The 22,995-nt window shown below is 43.0% G+C and overlaps 1 protein-coding gene across 1 annotated transcript in view; it reads left to right on the forward strand.

Moving 5' to 3' along the window:
• The window catches only part of enpep (glutamyl aminopeptidase), an 88,701-nt gene that overhangs the window by 33,017 nt on the left and 32,689 nt on the right, over positions 1-22,995 (forward strand). Inside the window, exons 4-13 of the mRNA XM_085962215.1 lie at positions 5,083-5,203; positions 7,409-7,563; positions 10,542-10,655; positions 11,329-11,463; positions 15,060-15,125; positions 16,541-16,606; positions 16,721-16,872; positions 20,418-20,500; positions 21,494-21,624; positions 22,297-22,352. Coding sequence (XP_085818341.1) covers positions 5,083-5,203; positions 7,409-7,563; positions 10,542-10,655; positions 11,329-11,463; positions 15,060-15,125; positions 16,541-16,606; positions 16,721-16,872; positions 20,418-20,500; positions 21,494-21,624; positions 22,297-22,352 — 1,079 coding nt within the window. The remainder of the gene's footprint in view (positions 1-5,082; positions 5,204-7,408; positions 7,564-10,541; positions 10,656-11,328; positions 11,464-15,059; positions 15,126-16,540; positions 16,607-16,720; positions 16,873-20,417; positions 20,501-21,493; positions 21,625-22,296; positions 22,353-22,995) is intronic.

Below are 22,995 nucleotides of genomic sequence, written 5' to 3' on the forward strand. Positions count from 1 at the left end.
AACCACAGGGCTTGCTGCTGGGTCAAGGTGAATAGTGCATTCACCTGGGAATAGTCCGATTCCTTTGAAAACGTCAGCAAACTCCTCCATGACTGTCTGCTTCTCAACTGGTGCTGTCAATGATAGCACTAGCTTGACGAGGTCCATGTCTAAATATGCCTTTAGACCTAGCACTGGAGGTGCTCGAGTGTCAACAATGTAAAAGTCCAACATCATTTCGCTTTCTTCGTACTTGCATTTCATCATGCATGTGCCTTTTACAATGAGCTGCTCACCCCGCTAGCCGGTCAGTCTGCATGAGGTGGGCTGTAGCTCACACTCATCCTTCAAGCTGTGATACTCAGAGGAATTACATTAACCTGAGCTCCAGTGTTTAGTTTAAACTTAAGCTCTGTGCCCTGTTTTCCTATCTCAATATCTGCAAAGGCTTGCTCAGTCTCTGAAATCTGTTTTTTCTGTGACACAGAATCAATAAACAGTTCCTCTGCATTTGGCTCTCTATCTGGCATTTGGCTGTCACTCACTGTGTGTGCTGCTTTTCCATAAACAGTCCTGCAAACTTTAGCAATGTGGTTCCGTTTACCACATTTAGCACATTGCCTTCCTTTGGCGGGGCAGTGCTCCTTTTCTCCATGCATCTTGTTTCCACAATATCCACAGTTTTTGAAGCGTTTTATGTCTGTGTCGCTCATTTTTAGGACTCTCTCTTTCTGTTCTGAAACACGCTCTCTGGGCGGTGTTCTTTGGTGTGTGTCTATTAACTGCGTGCACTGTCTGTTCATGCGAGCTGCTCGTGGTGCCGGTTATGGTGTTTTCAACTGTGCCTGGGCTATCTCGTGCGATCTAGCTATGTCCATAGCTTTGTCCAGCGTTAGCCCGGACCCAACATTCAAAGGTTTCTCTCTCACTTTAGCTGAATGTATTCCAAACACAATGCGGTCTCTGGCCATCTCATCTTTATCTGCATATTCACAGTCTTTTACCAGCAGTTTTAACTCAGTCACGAACTGTTCAAATGACTCACTAGCTCCTTGTACTTTCTCCTGAAACTTGTACCTAGCGAATATCGTATTTGTCTTGGGCATCACCTATGATTCAAAATGGTCAAAATAACTTTTCAGTACCTTTGCTTCATCCGCAGTGAGAGACCATGTGTTAAAAATATCTCTCCCTTTTTCTCCGATCCACAGGAGTAGGTAGCTGCATCTTTCTTCCTCCCCTTTGCTTTTTAGCGGACCCGAGAACATCAACTCCACGTGTTGCTTGAACTTGCGCCATTCCCTAGGTAAGTTCAAAGATTCCCAATCGATTTGAGGCAAGGGAGCTCCAATGATGTCCATTTACAATCCCTATTCTGACACCATGTCTTGTTTTGCACACTTTGTACAAAAATAATAACTTGCAGGACAACGGAGTATTACAGTTTAACTCTTTTATTAAGCATTAGGTCTGATCTTACTCATAGCAGCACAGTGGGGAAAGCCTGGCATTAGGACCCCTAGCCTGGGTCTTCCAAACAATAGTAGTCCTTACAGATACCCGCAGGCCAATGACAACTCAGCATGTGATCACGTGAATATAATAGGTATTCCTTACAGATGTCTGCGGGCCAATGATAATTCAATATGCAACTGTTACACAGCACTGCCATTGCCAGTGCTGGCCTCTCAAATTCAAATGCGCAGATCATGACATCAATCAGTCTGCAACACCTGATTTGACAGACAACTGCTATTTTCAATGTCGCCACACGCAATAACGCCTGCTCCAAACCATGCATGGAAGAATGTGCATGTAGCTTCTTAAAGGGATACATATACACCTTTCAGGTAAGTTTGGATTTCAGCTTTTTGGAGTGATTTTTTAAATATTTTATTGAAGTACTGGCTTGGAACAATACATTTAAAAAGTTGTTAGTGTGCAGGGAGTGCTGCTGGATGCTTGCAAGGCTTTGGATGGTAAAGGAAGGCCTCTGAGAAGACAGAAAATGCTGGAAACACTCAACAGGCCAGGCAGCATCCATGGAGAGAGAAACAAAGTTAACGTTTCAGGTCAAGATGCTGGCTGACCTGCTGAGTATTTCCAGCAATTTCTGCTTTTATTTCAGATTTCCAGCATCTGCAGTATTTTGGCCCTGAGAAGACCACTTGCTCGCAGTCCTGGGGGACACATGGAGATGAAGCAGTAGCAGCAAAGGGGACAAGATGCTCGCAGGGGGAAGCAGAAGAGGGAGAGGCAGCCCAGATAGCCCCTTTCTGGCCAGGATATCCGGGATCAAATCATTGCCTGCGATACCAGTGATCACAACCCCAATTCCCCTTTCAACATATGTCCCACACCTTACCTTCCCTCTGTTATTGACCATCACAGCGTCCTCTTGGCCACAATGCTGAGATAAAAGCCACCACAAAGCAAACTTTTCAAGCCTACTTTATCTATATATGCATGCATCCAATAAGAGCCTAGCATGCAAAGTTAAAGCACATGGGATTGGGGGTAAGGTACTGACTTGGATAGAAAACTGGTTGGCAGACAGGAAGCAAAGAGTTGGAATAAGCGGGTCTTTTTCCGAGTGGAAGGCAGTGACTAGTGGGGTACCACAGGGATTGGTGCTAGGACCCCAGTTATTCACAATATATAGACGAGGGAACTAGATGAAATATCTCCAAGTTTGCAGATGACACAAAGCTGGGTGGGCGTGTATGCTGTGAGGAGGATGCAGAGCAACTCCAGTATGATTCGGACAGGTTGGGCGATTGGGCAGATGCAGTATAATGTGGATAAATGCGAGGTTATCCACTTTGGTGGCAAAAACAGGAAGGCAGATTATTATCTGAACGACAATAGATTGTGAAAAGGGGAAGTGCAATGGGACCTGGGTGTCCTTGTGCACCAGTCGCTGAAGGTAAGCATGCAGAAGCAGCAGGCGGTTAAGAAGGCAAATGGTATGCTGGCCTTCATAGCGAGAGGATTCGAGTACAGGAGCAAGGATGTCTTGCTGCAGTTGTACAGGGCCTTGGTGAGACCACACCTTGAGTATTGTGTGCAGTTTTGGTCGCCTTATCTGAGGAAGGATGTTCTTGCCATGGAGGGAGTGCAGCAAAGATTCACCAGACTGATACCTGGGGTGGCAGGAATGACGTATGAAGAGAGATTGGTTCGATTAGGCTTATACTCGCTGGAGTTTAGAAGAATGAGAGGGGATCTCATTGAAACTTAAAAAATTCTAACAGGACTAGACAGACTAGTTGCAGGAAGGCTGTTCCCGATGGCGGGGGTGTCCAGAACCAGTGGTCACAGTCTAAGGATAAGGGGTAAGCCATTTAGGACTGAGATGAGGAGAAATTTCTTCACCCAGAGAGTGGTGAACCTGTAGAATTCTCTACCACAGAAGACAGTTGACGCCAATTCATTAAATATATTCAAGAAGGAGTTAGATATATTTCTTAAGGCTAAAGGGATCAAGGGATATGGGGAGAAAGCAGGGACAGGGTACTGAATTTGGATGATCAGCCATGATCGCATTGAATGGCGGAGCAGGCTCGAGGGGCCGAATGGCCTACTCCTGTTCCTATCTTCTATGTTTCTTTGTTAAAAATCAACTAATCACACTTGTGCATTCCCTTAGTGACTGTCTTGCATCTGCCTTTGCCTATCCTACTGATGTCATGTAGTGCCATCCCAGTGGCTGCAGCTTGGCTGGTGGAAGATGCATCCTCAGAAGCCTTGGGGGACACTGCAGATGGCCTTGCAGGATGACCTTGAGCTGGTGGCTGGGATTGTGAAATCAAGTGACGGTGTTTCTTCTTCTTCTTCACTCTCCTCTCTTTCTTGGTCAACCACTGGCTGGGCAGGCTGCATTTCTTGAGTGTCTGAAATGAGGAAGACACAAGGGTAGAGTTGTCCGGAGGGGAGGAAAGTGCATGCTTACACCATGTGCAGCTTGTACATCAGAAGAGATTGTGTGATGAGGGGGAAGTGGGATGTGAGAAGGAGGATAACATGAGGATACCAGCATCTTGTATCCTTTCTGCCCCACTGCTGGTCAAGGGCTCAGCCATCCCCCTGCTAAGAATGGCCAGCACCGTCTCCTCCAAGGGGGTGAGGCGAAGCTAGGAATGTGAGGTGCGCCTCATGTTTGGTACAGATTATTGGTAGGTGAGTGATTTGGGGAGGGGGGGTGGGGATCATGCATTGAGCAGTGTGTGAGGCTAGTGGTTCAGTTGGTAGGAGACAGCTTTTGAAGATGCATTCACTGACCTTGACCACTCGTCTTGAGGTCATGAAACTTCTTTGGGCACTGGAGCCAGGTTCTGGGGGCAACACTGCTGGCAGTGACAGCCTCGGTGATCTGGTCCCACGTCCTTCTTTCTTGAGGGCCTCCTGGCCCCCTGTGGTAGAGCACCTCTCTTCCACTTTTGACCTGCTGCACAAAGCTGGAGTGTTGCTTGCAAGACCCTGGGTGCTCTTTCCCTGGCCTGTTGAGCTATTTGTGTTAGCGCTGAAGCACTTTTACCACTTTTTTACATGCAGAAAGCATTTCAGCTTTAGAGCTGGAGACTGCCATTTTCAAATTATTTTTAATGTTTTTTTCTTTTCAGAAGGCAGTTGAACTCTAAGGGTTAAAGACTGCCTATTTTTAAATGAGTTTTACTTTTATTTTAGAAGGCAGTTCCGCTTTAAGGGCTCGAGACTGCTTTCTAAAATGATAGCCTTGCTTAAGAAAAGGCTGCCTCGCTCCAGGGATGCTACGGTCACACTACAATGGGCCTCCTGTTGAGCGCACAACCTGATGTAGCGCGATCTACTAGGCTGTGCGCTCCAATCATTCAAATCAGCAGACAGCGCCAAAATAACAGAGCAAACCTCGCCTTGTGACGGCACCGCACGTTTTCGGGCTTTATTGGATTTCTAGGCTATGGAGTTCAAATCGCATCTGGGATTGGATTACTGTAAGAAAAGGGAATATATCTGTTTCTATTTTGAAAGTTGTAAGGTCATAAAGGATTTTCTTATATAGAATAAACTGAATTCAGTAACACTATTTGTTTAATTCTATTTTTGTTTGTTTTCATCTTTCAGCTGAGAATTTATGTCCAGCCTGAGCAGCGTCATACGGCATTGTATGCAGCAACTATTCTGAAAAAAGCATTTGACTACTTTGAACAATATTTTAATATAAGATATTCTCTTCCTAAATTAGGTAATGTTAATGTAATTTTTGTCTTTTGTTTATTACAAATGGTTATACTATTGCAACATGGTAAAGAAACAAAGTCAAAAAATGTAGTTATTTATCTGTTGTTTCTGTCAATAGTCTTGGATCACTTATCAGCCACATTTGTTACCAATTCAATTACCTTTTTTGTTTTTCTTTATCCGCCCACATTATTGTTATATTGTTTTTATTTAATTGTATCTTCACATTCTTCCCTTGGAGAACAGTGTGAAGTGGTGGAAGCATTCACAGACTGATTAACAGTCTGCTAGGTTATGCCATTAATGCTCCTTCTATGGCTGTAACCATCTTTAATCCAGCCAATAAGGTGATTGGCCCTGTATGGTGGGATGATTTCATGGGCTCCCACAACCCATATGACAAGGCACCCACACCCACTGGGCGCAAGTATCCTGCTGCATGTCAACCCAGAATTCGGAGGTGGAGTTCCGCTTGCTGTCTGCAGCAGAATTCAAACCCTACGCCTTCTGACTCTGAGGCGAGAATGGCAGCACTAAGCTACAGGCTCACTTCTGGTGTATTGTTAATATATTATTCTACTCTGTGATGGAAGCATAGGCCAGTCACAATACAGGGAGTGGGTCATGCAACCATCCTTTATACAATAGGAAGAAACAGCGTCTTATCCTGTCCACAGGAATTCCAAAGCACTTAACAACCAATGGATTACTTTTGAAGGTTGCTGATCAATAAACTCATTTGGCAGAGTGCTTTCCTGTTTTAACACATTTGTGTGTCATAGATTTGACCATGTCACGTCTGAGAGATAACCATGTCAATTATAAAACTGCTGAAATACCAGCTTTCAAAGCCAAGAGGAAGAAAATGGTGTGTAACATATTAAATTTAATTTTAAAGTTTGAAAGGAAAAAATCAAATTAAAGTTAAAATAATCGAGGGTGAATTTCCACGGGGATTCTCCCTCTCATCTGTCATAACTTTGGTAGAGAGCCGCAGAAATCCTGGAAAAACAGCATAAACCCAGTTAACACCATTTCCAAAGTCTTTAAGAATTGTTTACCAACTGTTTCCCCCCCACCAAGTTCCCTTTAAATTTCACTTGCATACAATTTCCTATTTGCATTGCTGCACCCATCCAAATCTGCAACTAAAGCAATGCTAATGAGCTGACTTTGAAAAATTTGATGCAAACAGCTCACTTGTATTTAAGTCTGTTTAATCTCCTCACAGGCCATTCAGGTCTAAACCACACCAAAAGTAGAAAATCTAGATTTAATTGTTCATGTCACAGCTGAAGAAAGGCCACTCGGCCAAGGCCGCAGACGACTGTCAGTGTTCCGTTATGGGCTTCGGCAGTGCTGTTGCAAGGATTTTCAAGATGGCAGCCGGGATTTTCAAGATGGCAGCCTATCAGTAGCGAGATAAAGGACCGCTCACCCAGTCGAATAAAATTAAGCACATTCCACATTTCTAATAGAATCTTAGTGAGTATTTTTTAAATGAACTATTTTAATATATAAAAAAAAGTTGATGGTTAACAATGTGATACAAAATTTAATCTACTAGCTAGGAAATCCTTTAACTCATTCCTGACCAATTTTACAAAGAAAGGATATAGACACTTTTTTAATATCACATGCATTGTACATGCTGTTCATTATACCAACATCCGCAGTATGTTCATGTCTTCTCTGAGCACTTCCTGTCTCAATCACCTAGTAACATTAACCATTACAAAACATGGAATTACAGGAATTAAAATGTTTGAGAACTAGTGGAATTGAATGCATCTAATGAGCTAGAGATAATTAGGTATCGCTCATTTGTAGAATAAATTCCATTTTCTACTTTTCCCCATCGCAAATAGTTTCTAAATCTAAAAAGAGCCTCGGAGAATACTGAATTCAATTTGAAATCGGTACATTAATCAGTTTCTCTAAAGTAAGAAATAAAATTTAATTGAAATTAGTATTTAATATTAATCATAAAATAAAGACCATCTCCATCTAATCATTAAATGCCAAATATAGCATTTGGTAATCTACAAAGGAAAATGGGAGCTGTGAACTGCAGGTCAAAATCTATTGAATATTTAGTTCATTATGTGGGTCCTTGTAGTTGTTTATTTTGCAATTCTGAAATAATAGAAATGTGTACATTGTATTCACTTTATCATGTAAATCTTTTTGCTGCAACTCTGCATTGCAGATATGATTGCCATCCCAAACTTTGGTACTGGTGCAATGGAAAACTGGGGACTGATCACCTACAGAGAGACTAACCTGCTGTTTGATGAAAATGAATCTTCCTCATACAATCAGCAACGAGTTGCTTCAGTTATTGCCCATGAGCTTGTTCACCAGGTACTGTAAGAATGCAACATTCAGTTTTCAGGAATGCCCAATTTGTATATTATTATGGATTTATAATGAGCTGCAGATAATAAGATCTATTTCAAGACTTATGTTAGATCATAAATTTATCCTGCGCCTTCCTTGAGGCATGGTTTTTTTCTCTCTCGCCTATTCAGTCTGGAATTGCTGCATTCCCACTAACCAAAATTAGTTATAATTATGAAGAGAAATAGAGACACTGACAAGGTTTAAAAGGAGATAATGTTGATAAGACCTAAATCAATAAACTATGAAAAAAGGGATCTAACAAAATAAATACTCATTGGATAAAAAGGTTAAGGGAGACATGCTGCTGAATTTTTAAGATGATAATGAAGAGAAAACATGAAGTGGAGGTGGAGTTCTGTGTTAAAGCATGGGATAGAAATGGGATCCGAGTATAGGAGAAGGAAACTAAACAATTTGTAAGTTAAAGAGCAACTATCTACCATGTAGAGTTGTTACTTTATTGAAAAGCCCTCTACACCAAGTTTGATTAATACTGATGCTTTTGAAATACTAAGAAAACCCACTGAAAGAGTCCTAGTTCAACTAGAAATAAAGAATGCTGACTTAGTACTAAGGGTAAGGCGAGGGGAGATGAGAATGGCCTGTGAGGTGCTGAATATGGGCCTAAATTATAAGATAACTTAAGTGGGCTGAGAGTGCTTATTCATACCTTATTTTGTTCTTGGATGTATCTCAAAGGTTATTTTGAAAGGCTTATTGAACTCCAGCCGCCTTGATTTATTTTCATTGGCCCAGAAATTCGGGTCTCCACGGGTGAGTACGCACGGGGTACTCACCTGTAGGCCCGATGGAAGTGCCGGTTTCCTGCATGCACTGCGCATGCGCGGGAAACCGGCACTTCCGTTCCTCTGAACATAGGGGTTCAGAGGTCAAACGCGTGTGCGGGGGAGTCTGCGCGTGCGCTTTGAACTTACGTTTTTTTTTACAGGTTTTTCCGTGAGGGTAAGTCTTTAGAATTTAGAAATTTAAAAAGCAGACATAAGGCCTGCTTTTTACAAGGTAAGTGGTCAATTAATTAAAATTAAAACATTTTTTCCACAGGTTTATTATTTTTAAATACTTTAAAGCAAGGTAAGTTTATTTTTAGCCCCGTTAAATTTTTGAAAATAATAATTTTATATTCTAAATTATTGTTTAAAATAGTTATTTAATGTAATTTATAGTTTATTTAAAAAATGTGATGTTTTAAAAATTTATTTGAAGGTTTACTGCTATTTTGGGGCCATAGTATTTATAAGTCTTGACAGCTCTTCCTGTCAAGACTTATGAATGGGCATTTCCCTGCTCCGATTGGCTGCCCATGGCCCACGTGATCCCAGGGGACGCATCGAACTAACTGCGCCCCTGGGACACGCAAGCACTGCGCGCCGGCAGCTGGGCCAGGCCCCGGATCGGAATTCCATGGGGCCCTACAGCTCAACGGCCGACGCGCAAGGTAAGTGCAGGTCGGGGGCTTGCACCCGCGGGAAGCACCCGACCCGAATTTCTGGGCCAATATTATGTTTGTTTCAATATGGTTTACAAGTGGTGCAAGATGCAAAACAGCTAACAAATAAAAATATTGCAATCAAATCACCAGTAGCACAAGATGGGCAGAAGTTATGAGCCATTTAAGAAAGATTTTCTCTTTGCAAGTTGTGGGGTTTTGAATTGATTTGGCTAAGAAATATGGTGCAAGTTTCTTGTTTTCATCTGACTAATGCTACTCTTCAGTATGTGGCAAAAACATTGTTGAATCCATTGTACAATACATGTGTCCATATTTTGAAAGATAAATATGCTCAAAAACTAGGTCTGTAAGGGTTAAATTTCCTCTCCATGGTCATAGACATACATTCAGGACACAAGTCTGCTTTGTAGCTTTTGACACTAGAATGATTTAAATTTTACAATTTAGCACTTTCGGCAAAGATCTTTTCATAACTGGAGCCCATATCAGGCATTTGGGTCCTGAGGTCAGCATGTCCCAAACTGAATTGCTTATTTGCACTCCTGCCACAAAGCTCAATGCTGCAAGCACAAAACTGTAACATTTGCCCCGAGTCCATATTCCTTTACTTGCTGTTGATTCATGAGTTTGTCTTGCTGTACTAACAAAATGAAGACTATCTCAAGCAGGAAAGGGGCCATTTAATATTTTACATTGTCCTAATGTGAAGGCCATTCATTAGCATGTGTAAACCTGAAAAATCCTGTGAAAGCTTAGCATATGTAGTTACATCTGGTTTCTCTCCGAGCTACACTGCACAGGCACTGTCTTTACAATCCAGGATCAACGGAGGAATGTGGGGCTCAGAAAGTAAACTCACCTATTTTTACATTATAATCAAAGAGTGCATTATAATTCACAACTAAGATTGCCTAAAGGCATACTATAAGTTGAACTTTGATCGCAGGTCACATCTTCCTGCATGGAAAATCATTGGAGCCATCAGATCTAGGTACAAATTATGGATATACAGGAAACTTTCTGGTATCCGGCACGGACAGGACAGACCTGGTGCCGGTCCATCAACAATGCCGGAATACCGAACGCTATAGTAAAACATACGGAGCTCAGAGCTCCGTATAAAGCAACAAACCCTACAGCTTCAAAACAATTGGCACAAGTTGCAAGCATCTCTGTAGCTTAGCAACAGCTTCAGCTACACGCTTGCACAGCCACAAATGGAGTAAAAAAAAAAGTAACTAAAAGTAAAAAAAGTTATCTGAACTGACTCCTGAATTTTGCCGGTGGATAGAACGTTCCGGTTATTTAGTGGCCAGTTAATCGAAAGTTTCCTGTAGTTGTGCAAATCCGCAGATATCATACTTCCACATGTTTCATTTGGTTTTCTTTTTGTTTGAAGTCAAATGTACTGAAACCAAACTTATCAAGCTCATTATCATGTCAATAACGCATGTATTTATACTTGTAGTGGTTTGGAAATCTTGTGACCATGGATTGGTGGGATGACTTGTGGTTGAATGAAGGATTTGCCAGTTTCTTTGAGTACATTGGAGTAAATGCAGCTGAACCTGATTGGTTAATGGTAAGTCAGTCTTTCTTTTAGGTTCTGAAATTACATCGTGCAATATCTGCATACAAATGCTTAACACATTCTTTGGAAATTCCTTTTTCTACCATTTTAGAGGTGGGTTCACAATGAGTTAACAAATTAGCAACTCGCTGTCCTCTGAGCAGGAAGAGGGTGATTAATATCCTGCAAGGTGTTTGGGATGGGAAATAAGGGACCATGGAACAAAAAAAATTACAAGTTGACAAGGTTACTTACATCAAAGGGTGAGGTAACTGATCGGTAGTCCTGAAAATCAGCGAACTGTTTTTGAAAAGCGCTTCATTTAATAATGATGCATGTCTGTGAAGTGAAACAACAATGACTTACTTTCAAGTGCCAGTTACCTAAATTGTTACATTTCACTGAGTGAATATATGCACATTTGGATATACCGCTGCTGTCCATACTTAGTTACCACAGCTACTGTCTGTAAATTAACAAATATGCACATTGAATTAAAATGAATGATGATAAATTAGGAATTCTTTATTTTTTTTCCAGTGAAAGCAGCTATTAGCGTCTCTTATTTTATAAGTTCACACACTGGCAGGTAATGCGCATCACCCAGTCCTCCTGTAAAGTAACTTATTGTACAGCTATGCATGATTGGTTTGATCAGTAACATCTCTGATATTATCTTTCACAGTTGGATCAGATTCTTCCAGATGACGTTTTGTCCGTAATGGCTGATGATGCTTTGTTATCATCCCATCCAATCATTGTTAATGTCTCAACACCAGCAGAAATTACCTCCGTGTTTGATGGCATATCGTATAGTAAGGTAAGAACTGCATTTAGTTATTATAAATGAGTTATACATTAGACCACCTTTGGAGCACTATTTTGTGAGGCATACTAAAAGTATGCTGCAGCATTTTACATGGGTTTTCAATTACTGAATGATTCAAACTATGAGATGAAATGGTGTGTGATCATAAGGAATGCATTAACACATTTGTATGAAATTCACTATTTAAAAAAGTTAATGCCTTCATTAAAATCATGAGAATGAATGTGTTTCTCGGTAATATAGTACAGCACAATTTCAACCTCATAAATAGGGGCCACTATATTTGAGAAATGTGCAATAGTGAGCAGTTAAAACCTGTATGTCTAATATTGTATTGCATGGCACACATCTGTTAACAGCAAGATACTTTGGTACTGATGGTGAAATGAAAGATATGCCGAATTGATTGTGAACAAAGTAATGTTGTAAACAATACCTGCCTTGCAAGCAAACAGTGGCCAGTCTGAAGCATAATGATAACCTGTTACAATCATTGTAATAGAGCATTACTGACCTTTAAATTACAACCTGTTTATTTACTGGAATATTATAGTCATACCACATTAAATGTATTGTTCAAATATTTCATTTTATGTGCCTTTATGACTGTTGCCCAACCTCTCAAAAGTATTATAACTATAAAAGGCAATAGAACCATAAATTAGTATGAGGCTGCTTCTAAGACTGTATCACATGCTTGGATACCTTGTGAAAAACACGCACAATTTAACAATAATGATTCCTTTAAACCAGTGCTTTGACGTGAAAGTGGCAATTTTCCGTCTTCATGCTGCCAGCAGGGGTCCTTGCCCGTCAGCACATTGGAAATGTGGTCACATGCTGCATGCTATTTTCCAGCCATTAACTTATCTGGGTAGATCTTGACTTTGTGCGATAGTGTAAAATGGGGGATAGTGAGTTGGTAGCCCAGTTTAAATCACTCCCGATTATTAGTTCCATTGGCTTCCCTCCCCTTTCACCATCTCTTTTTATATTCTTCCTTTTCAATATTTATGCAATTCCATTTTAAATGATAGAACCTTTGCCTTAGTAACCATTTATGGTGATACATCCATGTTCTACTAAGTTTCTGTGTGGAAATACTTCTTCAAACATTCCTCTTCATTCTTCCAGTGATAATCGTGAGTCTATGCCACGCTGTTACTGATTTACTGAAATTGGAAAGAATATTTCACTTTCATTAATTTGCAATTTGTCCAAGGTATCTGTAATGGCATTGGGATAGAGATTCCAGGGGTAAATTTTCCTCTTCACCGCGTGGGTAGTCTTCTTTCTTTCATATGTTAGTAACAAAGTAAATCAGATGTCAATGTCTAAGTCGAATATCCAGGCCAAAGCTTCTGGTGTAACACTGGATATCTTGTAGGCTGCCTGCGAATTTCCTCTGAGGGCAGTGTTCAGTGATGTGCTCCAGGGTCTGATTAGGAGCTACACAGTTGCATGATGGGGATGCTTTAATCTTCCATCTATGGAGAAAGTGGCAGCATCTACCATGACCAGTTCTGAGGTGGTTGATGGTTGTCCACTGTTTGTAAGGAAGGTTTGATCTTTCTGGTTGTACTGTGGGGTCCTCTATAAGGAATCCATTCCGTATGTCGCAGTTCTTTCAAGCATTTCGCCATCGGTCATCAAGGCTGAGGGGAGATCGCTGAAGGGCTTAGGCGATGGTCCAAAATGGCCTTCTAGATTTGAGACTGGTTGATGGTAGGTCGTTCAAGTTAGCCTGGATCGGCATGTCTTTGCTGGTGTAGTGGTTGTATTCTCTGGAGATTGCATATTCGCAGTGTAGGTGTGGTGGTGCGATGTTTGCAAGCACAGACAGCCAAGGTGTTGGTGTTGATAAAAGCATACCGGTGATAATTCTCATAGTAGAATTCAGCTGGACATCAGCGGATTTGACATGCAGACTTGATAGCCATGCCGGAGAGCAGACTCCGCTGTAGAGTACTCCAGGGCGAATGTTGCCTTATGGAGGGTTTGAGCATCTGCATCCCATGTGGATCCGGTGAGTTTCTTCCCAAGGTTCTGGAGATGTTGTCTATATGACGGTGCAATCAAGCGTGACTCCTAAATAGGAGTTTTTTTTGGCATGGTTTATCTCTGCACCGCAAAAGGAGACTTTCAAAGCTTGGTTTGCTTGATGGGTGTTGAGGTGGAACGTCGAGGTGATGGTCTTTTGCGGGTTTGGCCAAAGTCGCCATCGGCAGAAGTAGGCCTCCATCCTCTGTAAATCACTGGTCAGGGTCTCCTCGGTGATGGATAGATTCATGTTTTACGTGGCCAAGGCAATATCATCAGCGTATACGAACTTGCGGGACTCTGTTTCGGGCAGGTCACTGGTGTAAACATTGAATAACATGGGTGCCAGGACAGAACCCTGTGGGAGTCCGTTGTTCAATGTCCTATGTCTGCTCTTCTCGGTACCAGTGCACACACTGAAGCGTCAGTTGCCAAGCATGGAATTGAGAAGATGGATCGTTGTTCTACAGGGTAAAATGGTGGAGAGCTTGAAAAGCAGTCCATGCTTCCATATTGTGTCACATGCCGCTGACATGCCCACCTGTGCTACGAGTAATCTGGCAGAACAGATCACCCACTCTTTATAGAACCCACCCAATTTTCATTCCAGTACAACGAAAATCAAGTGGGTCACGTTGGAATCTGTGGGTTCTCAGCCTGTTAGAGCAAGTGCAGTGGAGCAGAACTCATGGCCACCCAGATGCACCAATGCAGACCTCATCCCCAATTTTAGGGATGGGTTCATGGTCGGGGACTGGCAGATACTGCAAAGATGCATCAGCAGAGGCCTGGAAAATCTGAGGGACTCCATGCCCCTCCAAGGCTGGAAGAAATGTTCGGGAAGGGCACAATTAATGGGTGAGTATTGCTTTTCTCTAGCTCCCAATGGAACCAGCGGGGCTCTGCTGAAGGCAGTCTTGCATGAGTTGCCCTGAGACTTTATAAAGGTGTTGTCAAGGCAGCTCAGGAACTTCCCAGTCACACCCTTTTGGAATATGGGGTGGGGGGTGGATGGAAGGTCCATCACGTGACCCCCAACCGGCATTAAAAGGATGCTGTAAATGGAGTGTAATCTTGGTGGAACTAAATTCCACTCCAAATTTCAACCCATTGCCTATGTGAAGATGGACAGGTTCAAATTATTTGCTGAGCCATAAAATTGTAGCAACAGATATTCTAGATTAGGCCCCAGCTATTGCACTTTGGGTTGAGCTTTCTTTATGGTTCTTCTATTAACATAGTAACATAGTACCAGTTTCAGGCAGGAGAAGACCCACCTATCCAGAGTATTCTCTTGGTGCTTTTTTAATAACAATCCCATTTGTTAACCAGGACCTGTCTAATTCTGTCTAACCCATTCAAGTTTCTTGTTCCACCACCTGTGCCAATAATCTGTTTTATAAAAAAATTTAAAAAAGTTCCTCCTGCATTTCCTATTTTCATTTTGTTGTCCTTAATGTAAGGGCTATAACATTGTTTTCTGTAGTCAGAGGTCAGACTATAAGGGACTACTGTGTTTTGTTCATGTCTTGTGCTTATGGTTGCAGGGTGCATCGATTCTACGTATGTTGCGTGACTGGATGACTCCAGAAAAATTTCAGCAGGGATGCCAGGTACATTTTTTGTTTTTTGCTTTTATAAGGAGAATGGATAGCTAGCCAGCTTCAAGACCGAAAGCAGATAGTAGAAGTAAAGGGTAGCTATTCAGAGTGGTGGAAGGTGGAGTCGCACAAGTTCCAGTGCTGGGACCAATGTAATTCACAATTAATATTAATGATTTCGACTTTGGAATCAAAAACACAATTTCTAAATTTGCGGATGACACCAAATTGCAGGGGGGGGGGCGGGGTGTAGGATAGTCAATACTGAGGAGGACTGCAACAAATTACAAGAAGACATTAATAAACTTGAAGAATGGGCATTTAATTGGCAAATGAATTTCAACATGGATAAATGTGAGGTATTACATTTTGGTAGGAAAAATAAGGAGGTCACATATTACTTGGAAGATAAGAATCTAAATGGGGTAGAAGAGCAAAGGGACCTCTGAGTACAAATACACAAATCACTAAAAGTAGTGACACAGGTTAACAAGGCCATAAAAAAGCAAACCAAACAGTAGGGTTTATTTCTAAAGGGATAGAATAGAAAAGTAATGAAGTTATGCTAAACTTGTATCGAACCTCGGTTAGACAACACTTGAAGTACTGTGTAACATTCTGGTCGCCATATTATAAAAAGGATATAGAGGCACTGGAGAGGGTGCCAAGAAGATTTACAAGGATGATACCAGAAATGCGAGGGTACACCTATCAGGAAAGGATGAACAGGCTGGGTCTCTGTTTTCTTGAAAAGAGAAGGCTGAGGGGTGACCTAATAGAGGTCTTTAAAATTATGATAGGTTTTGATAGAGTAGACAGAGAGAGAATGTTTCCACTTGTGGGTAAGAGCAAAACGAGAGGCCATCAATATAAGATAGTCACCAAAAAATCAAATAGGGACTTCAGAAGAAACTTCTTTACCCAGAGAGTGGTGAGAATGTGGAACTCGCTACCACAGGGAATGGTAGAAGTGAATAGTATAGATGCATTTAAGGGAAGGCTAGATAAGCATATGAGGAAGAAGGGAAAAGAGGGTTATGCTGATAGATTTAGATGAAGAAAGACGGGAGGAGGCTCGAGTGGAGCAGAAATGCCGGCATGGACTGGTTAGACCAAATGGCCTGTTTCTGTGTATATCCTAATGTAATCCTATGTGTGGCAGTAGGCAGTGGTTGTTTGTGCTGATACTCCTCTAATGGTGAGTTCCCATTATCAGTCATGCTGTCACGAGGGACACCAACTTAAGGCCAGCAGATTCCCAGCACAGATGGAGGAGGGTCATCCAAGTGGCAGTGGCAAAGATCTAATCAATTGTCTACATCTTGCCTGAGAGTCCAAGAAGGAAAATAGTACTTGCCTTACCATAAAGCAAAAATTTGTTCACAATAACTGAAGAAAATATTTTAAATGCTGCATTATATCTTCAGAAATACCTCAAGGATCATCAGTATCAAAATGCAAAGACGGATGACTTCTGGCACGCCCTCGCTCAGGTAGGTCCAGTTTAGGCTATCTATTTTGCTCCTTTTTGTGTGAGAATTTGTTGCTTGTGCTCATCCCAATTTTCCACTGTGCTTGTGCAGCATTGATTTTAATTTCTTCTGTAGGTCAGTGGTAAGCCTGTAAAGGAAGTGATGGATACGTGGACACGGCAGATGGGTTTCCCTGTACTGAATGTTGAATCACTCTCAAAGCTCACACAGAAACGCTTCCTGTTGGACTCAAAAGCAGATCCAACTCAACCTCCTTCAAGTCTGAAGTAAGACATCCTGTCCAGCGTATAACTAATTTGCTTTGCTTGTTTTGAATACATTACTTTATAACCTCTTGCAATTGGTTTCAAATATACATTATAAGACTAACTTAATCCAATGATTAAACATGCTTAAGATCAACCGGGTCAATTTTCATGTTTCTATCACTGATGCTGGAGCAGAATGGGCATGGTCAGGAAACTGGGTGGTGATCCATTTACCTGAATCTTGGCCCATTCTACACCACATGTACTCCTCTGGTTAGGCCTTAAGGCAGGCCTAAGGAGCTCTCGCAAAAACAGATGAGAGCTTCATTTTATATATAAATCTATTTAATTATATATAAAATTCGTTCACAGGCAATTTCCCTTGATTCTCATTGGAATGAGCTGGGCTCTAAATATGCCTGTTTAAAATGAGTGATGAAAGCCCGTTTGCACATAGTGCTCTACATGTGCACAGTGCAGTGGCCAAATGCACCCTCACCAATATTAGCCTTGGTGCTTATTCAGTTACCATTAGATCCCATTCCTTTCACCGGCTATTACTTAACACAGTTAAAGTAAGGTGCAGCCACATTTAATACTCTAAGCGACAAATGTATAAGCGATACATATATGTACGTAATATTTGTTGGCCCGATGGTTCGCCTTGGTGACAGTGTCTGTTGTGGATGCTCTAGAACATAACTTAGTACCCCTTTTAAACTATTTTTATTCCTGGGATGTAGCCAACGCTGCAAGGCTGCATTTATTGCCCATCCCTAGTTGCCCTGAGAAAATGGTGGTGGGCTTTTTCCTTGAGCAACTGCAGTGCTTGAGTTAATGGTGCTTCCATGATGGAGTCTGGTAGGGAATTCCATGAATTTGATCTAGATATTTAAGGAGCGATGATTTATGTCCCAGTCAGTATGCAGCGTTAATTGGAAGGGAATTTGGAGGGGATTGTGCTCCCAGGATCTTGCTGCTTTTGTCCTCCTTGGTAATAGAGGTGCTGTCCAAGTGGCAGGAGTGAGTGAGCTAGCTCCTGTATGTCAGTGAGAGCTCTTGGCATTGAGATGGCCCTCTGTCTCCTTGATCTGGGTTATGAGATGGCTCTGCAATTCTTCTCATCTGCCACGTCTATTTCTGTGGTGGCTGCATACTTTCTAACACATTTCCTGCCATTTGAACAGTGACTGCAGGGGCCGAATGTGATGGAGCTCTTGAGCCAGCAGCCTCATCAATGCTGGTTTCAGCCATGCCCCTGCTGCTGGGCGCTCTCTCAGTATGTCCAGTGATCTAAATGGCAGCAGATCGCTGGGACAATACAGGCAATTAAGCTTTGTGTAATTAGTCTCTCCATCCAAACCCCCAATATGTTGAAAACGAACAAGCCAGTCTCATGGAGCTTGGGTCCCAGGACCTCTATAGCAGCTTGAGAAGCAATCTGATTTGGTTTAGGGCTTCTGTCATGAGTGGTATTCCGTAGCAGAAGATCCTGTGTTCCATGCTGGACTGCGTTTCTGTTAAACCACCAGAAATGCCGGCACAGACTCTGGTAATGGACTTCGTAGGGCTGGATTTTGCCAGCCAATATGAGTTGGGGGCGGGACTGCTGCCTTCCGGGTTCCAGTCCCGCCCCCAGCGACATATGACGAACCCACGCTATTTTCCCTTGATTGGCCTTGTTAAGCCCGCCCTGCCCAATTAAGAGAAAGCCGGTGACAGATGAATTGTCAGCGTTTGACAGCTTTGAGAAGCTGTCAAACACTGACAATCTCTGTTCTAATGTGAGCCCTTGCACACAGGCTCACCAAGACCCTTCTGCTCAGCAGAAAGCAGATGGCTGCTGAATCTGAGAATGCAGCAGCCATTCTGTCATCTCTATCGTTGAGGATCCGGAGGTTCCTCCTCTCAATGGTTGAAGCCTGCAGAAAGAAGCAAAGGTAAGGAAACTTTTTAAAAAACTTTACACTCACCTCTCATACTTAACCTGTCCACACTTGCACCCATCACTCACCTCTACATCTGACACGTCAACTCCTCGCACCCCCGCAGACCCACTGCTCGGTTCGCTGACCCTGGCGAGGTTCGCAGCCGTCGGGAAGCCTGCAATTGCAGGCGTAAAATGGGGAAAAGCCTCAAAACTGCCTGATAACTACCTGTTAACAGGCAGTTAATTGGCTCTAATCCCCTTTTTGCCTCGAGGAGATGGGTCCCTGCGCGACTCGGGGACACGCCTCCTGGGAAGATGTTACGGAGGCTGGTTGGGCGCGGGGTTGGTACCCGCTCCCAGTTTCTGCCATTTTCCCAGCAGTCCCGCCTCCAAACACTCCTCCTCGGGGCTGGGAAAATTCCCCCCATGGGGTAGATTTTCACTTTTGAGTGGCCAACAGGCAGAGTGCTCGGGTCCGTTGCCCATTCCAGCAGCAAAGAGGCCTGTCATTTTGAGACTGCAGCCTCATTTAAATTCGGCTAGCGAGGTGCAGGGCACCAAACAGGCGTCCCAATGCAGCTCGCCAGATTGAAGACTGTAAATTGGACCGGAGCTGCTGCCAGCAAGGTAAGTAGCTGGTTTGGGGGGTGGGCTGGTGGTTGGGATCACAGAGGGTGGGGGTCCCTGGGTGGAAACAGCCCAAGTTATTTTTGTGGGCCCCAAATGTACACTCTTGCTCCTCCCAGGGCCTATTGACACCCAGCGGTTAGCCCCCTTTAAAACTGAGCCAGCCACATCGCTAGTATTCACAGGATGGTAACACTACCAAACTCATTTTGAGCCTGTTACCACCCCATTAACACCAGACGAGGGCACTCAAAATCATCCCCAAAGTGTGTTGTGGTGGCTCACTTTGTGTGAGTGAGTGATTATGGATCAATAACAAAAGGATGGTACTAGCCCAGATCTTCAGGAAGGCCTCCAGTTTCACCACAGCACAATCCTTCTATGTTCTTCACTCACAGCATATCCAGTTCATACTTACTTGAGGTGTCCAAGATGAGGAGAACTTTGTTTGGTTCTGGTCTGCACCTGCCTGTTATGCACCACTTTTTTCTGTAAGCAGAAAAGTAATGTTGGGATGCTGGATGTTTGAACATTACGTGGGCAAGCGACACAACCAAAGTCTTCTAAAACTTGTTCGATCACCTTTGGGGCTCAAAGAGGAATTTTACAGAGTGTTTTCCCCTAAGTGGCCTGAATTTTTTCCTTTCCCCCCCCCCCCCAGGAGATGTTATGGTTGGTTGGGGAGTTGGAAGGGGTGGGGGGCGGGGGGCGGGGGAGGGAATTATGCTGTACATAAGTTGCTTGATGGACCCGCTGGTCTTTTCCTGTCTGTCATTTGCATATGTTCATATGGTTATGGTGCTCCCATCTCCAGTTGGATTTTCCCCTGATCAGACAATCTAGGCTTTGATTTCAGCAAGGTGGATATGTAGTGAGGAGGAAGTGTGTGTACAGCAGTGTATTGGAGCACAGATAGCACAAGAGACAGAAGTTCAGAGGAGCATAATGCTATGGTAAAACAGTACGACAAACCTCATAAAATACTGAATCTTTTTTTCAATTTCAGCTACCGATGGAATATCCCCATACAGTGGCACACACTGGGTGGAAAAAATGGAACAGCACTTTTCAACCGGTCAGATCCAGCAGGTATGTTTGAGATGAAGGAAAGGTGGGACTCCAAACTGCAGGCTTTTGATAAAACCAAAAATTGTAAATGCTGGAAATCTGAAATAAAAGCAGAAAATGCTGAATAAAGTACACAGCCGGGCATGGAAATGATAATCAGGTGGTTTCTATAACGGACGGCCAACCTGCAACACCCGGGTGGGAAATTGAAACTCTACCCCAGAAGTCCAGGCATGCAGCGAACCTAAATTACCAATGTGAGCTCCCAGCAGATGGGGCTTCCCCCTGGGAGTGTCAACTCACTAAATGACCCCTAACATGTCAGAATTGTTTTTATTTCTATGGTCACAGACAGGCCGGCTACTCCCTAGGCTTTCCTGTCTGGGAGTTAAACTTCCCCTTCATGTCTCCAACCGTGTCTGTGACCCAACTTTTTGTAGGTCTGAAGAACGGAGTTGGAGGTAAGGAAAAATGCAGGCCTCTCCCGATTGGCCATTCATTGGAGACTAATGGTGCACAGGTACAGTAGAGAGATGAGATTGGTGCTCTCCTGGAGAACTAACAACATTATAAAAGTGACTCAATATCTGAGCTGTGCCACTCTTTGGCATCACTGAGTGGTTTCCTCCCCACAAGAGGGAAGGAAAATTAGAGTGAAAGTCATCTCTAAGCTACTTTCATGAAGCTTAGCGTAGCCAGTTTCAGAAGGCTGGAGAACCGTTCAGCAAATCTTGGCCGTAGACGGTAAGGAGGAAGGGCAAGAAAAAGTAAATCTTGCAGGCAGCAGCAGTTGTGATCTTAAAATAGTAGCATTAATATCTATTGGTGAATTAATGAATTAGGAAAGGACAGAACTTGCTGACAGAAGAAGGCAGAGCAAGAGAGAACTAAGAGTTTTCTACATGAAAAGAAGCCTTTTGCTCAGTATAGACATGGCACCGGTCCAGCTTGTATGTTTTGTTACAATGCAGGTAACAATAGTTTATTTACTGTTCTTATTTGATAAATACTTAGGTATTAACTTAAAGTATAACGTAACTGATGGATTACTGAAAATAAACACAGACCATGTTGGGTTCTATCGTGTGCAGTATGAAGCACCAACCTGGGATCAAATCATCAATCAGCTGATAATTAATCATACGGTAAGACTGATTGTCCTTTCTTTAGTTTTAGGTTCCAATGTGTAAATACAGGTTGAGCGTCCTGAATCCGGCAACCTCGGGACTGAGGCCGAGCCGGTTTTCGTGTTTTTCCGGACTTCGGAATGCATTTCTGATGTCCGAAGTCCGGAAATATCGCAACCTGGGCTCGGGTGTTTCCGGACTTTGGACATCAGAAACACATTCTGGTCCGGAAATGCCTGGGCTGCTCCGCGTAGCGCTGACGTGTTTCTCCGCCCCTCCCCTTCTGTTAAAGGGGCGGGATGCTGCGAGCTCTGCAGAGCATCCGATGGTCCACACTAGGCCACCAGGGCGGCGTGGTGCCGTGGCCGCAGCCTAGCGGAAACACTTAGTGGAGCTGTGCTGATTAAGGAGGATAAAACAGAACACTAAACTTTTATTGCATCACTCGCATTTTTCATAGGATTTTAAAAAAAAAGACAACAAAAGTTCATGGCTTTTTGAAGTACAGGTTGAGCGTCCAAAATCCAGATTTCCGGATTCCGGAACATTTGACAGATTCTGGACGATCCTGCCACCAATTGTTCCGGATTCCGGATTTTGGACACTCAATCTGTACTAGGAACTGTATAGTTTCTTTAAAGAGAGCTCTGTGCTTACAAAATTCTGTATAACATCTGCTTCTCCATTTAGCTCTTTTCACTTGCTGATCGTACGGGATTCATTGATGACGCGTTTTCACTTGGAAGGTAAGTGTTTTGAGTAATTTACCTCTTGAATTTTGAAAGAAAATATTTTCAGAGAAGGAACTGGGTGATGCAATGGGTGATCATCCTGTCCTACTGCCCCTAGGACTTTGATTCAAATCTAGGCTACAAGTGTTGAAAAGTTTCAACTCAATTCCTAGTTGGCAAAGGCCCACAACACAAAACTAAATTGGTGCTAATTGGGGGTATCGGATTTTCGGGTTGGGCGCTGAATGGACACTATCAGTGGTGCCTAACTAATGAAGCAGCCGGGAGGCCCAAACCCCCTCCAGGTTTGCGCCTCATTAACATTTTCTTGGTGAGCTGCAGGCGCCAACTAGGTTTTCTAGGGAGGGAAATCGGCCAGCTACTGCACACAGCAGATACCGGGGACATTGCAAGAACGAGTCAGAAGATTTTTGTGGAGCCTGGAGAAACATTCCTGGTCCCAAAAAATCTTTTTTTTTTAATCTTACCTTTTGGGAGAGACCTCCAGAGGTCCCTGAAGGACTGCCGGATAGGCCTCCCGTCATCTGGAGAGATGGGACTGACGAGCACTGTGTATGCTTTGCCCATTTCCCCTTTAAAAGTGTCAATCAGGGTCCTAAACAGGTGTAGAACACCAATTTGCACATCTAAACAGCTT

This window comes from Somniosus microcephalus, chromosome 2 (assembly GCF_052327205.1).
Source record: "Somniosus microcephalus isolate GS21.2 chromosome 2, FLI_Smic_1.0, whole genome shotgun sequence".
Lineage (NCBI taxonomy): Eukaryota > Metazoa > Chordata > Chondrichthyes > Squaliformes > Somniosidae > Somniosus > Somniosus microcephalus.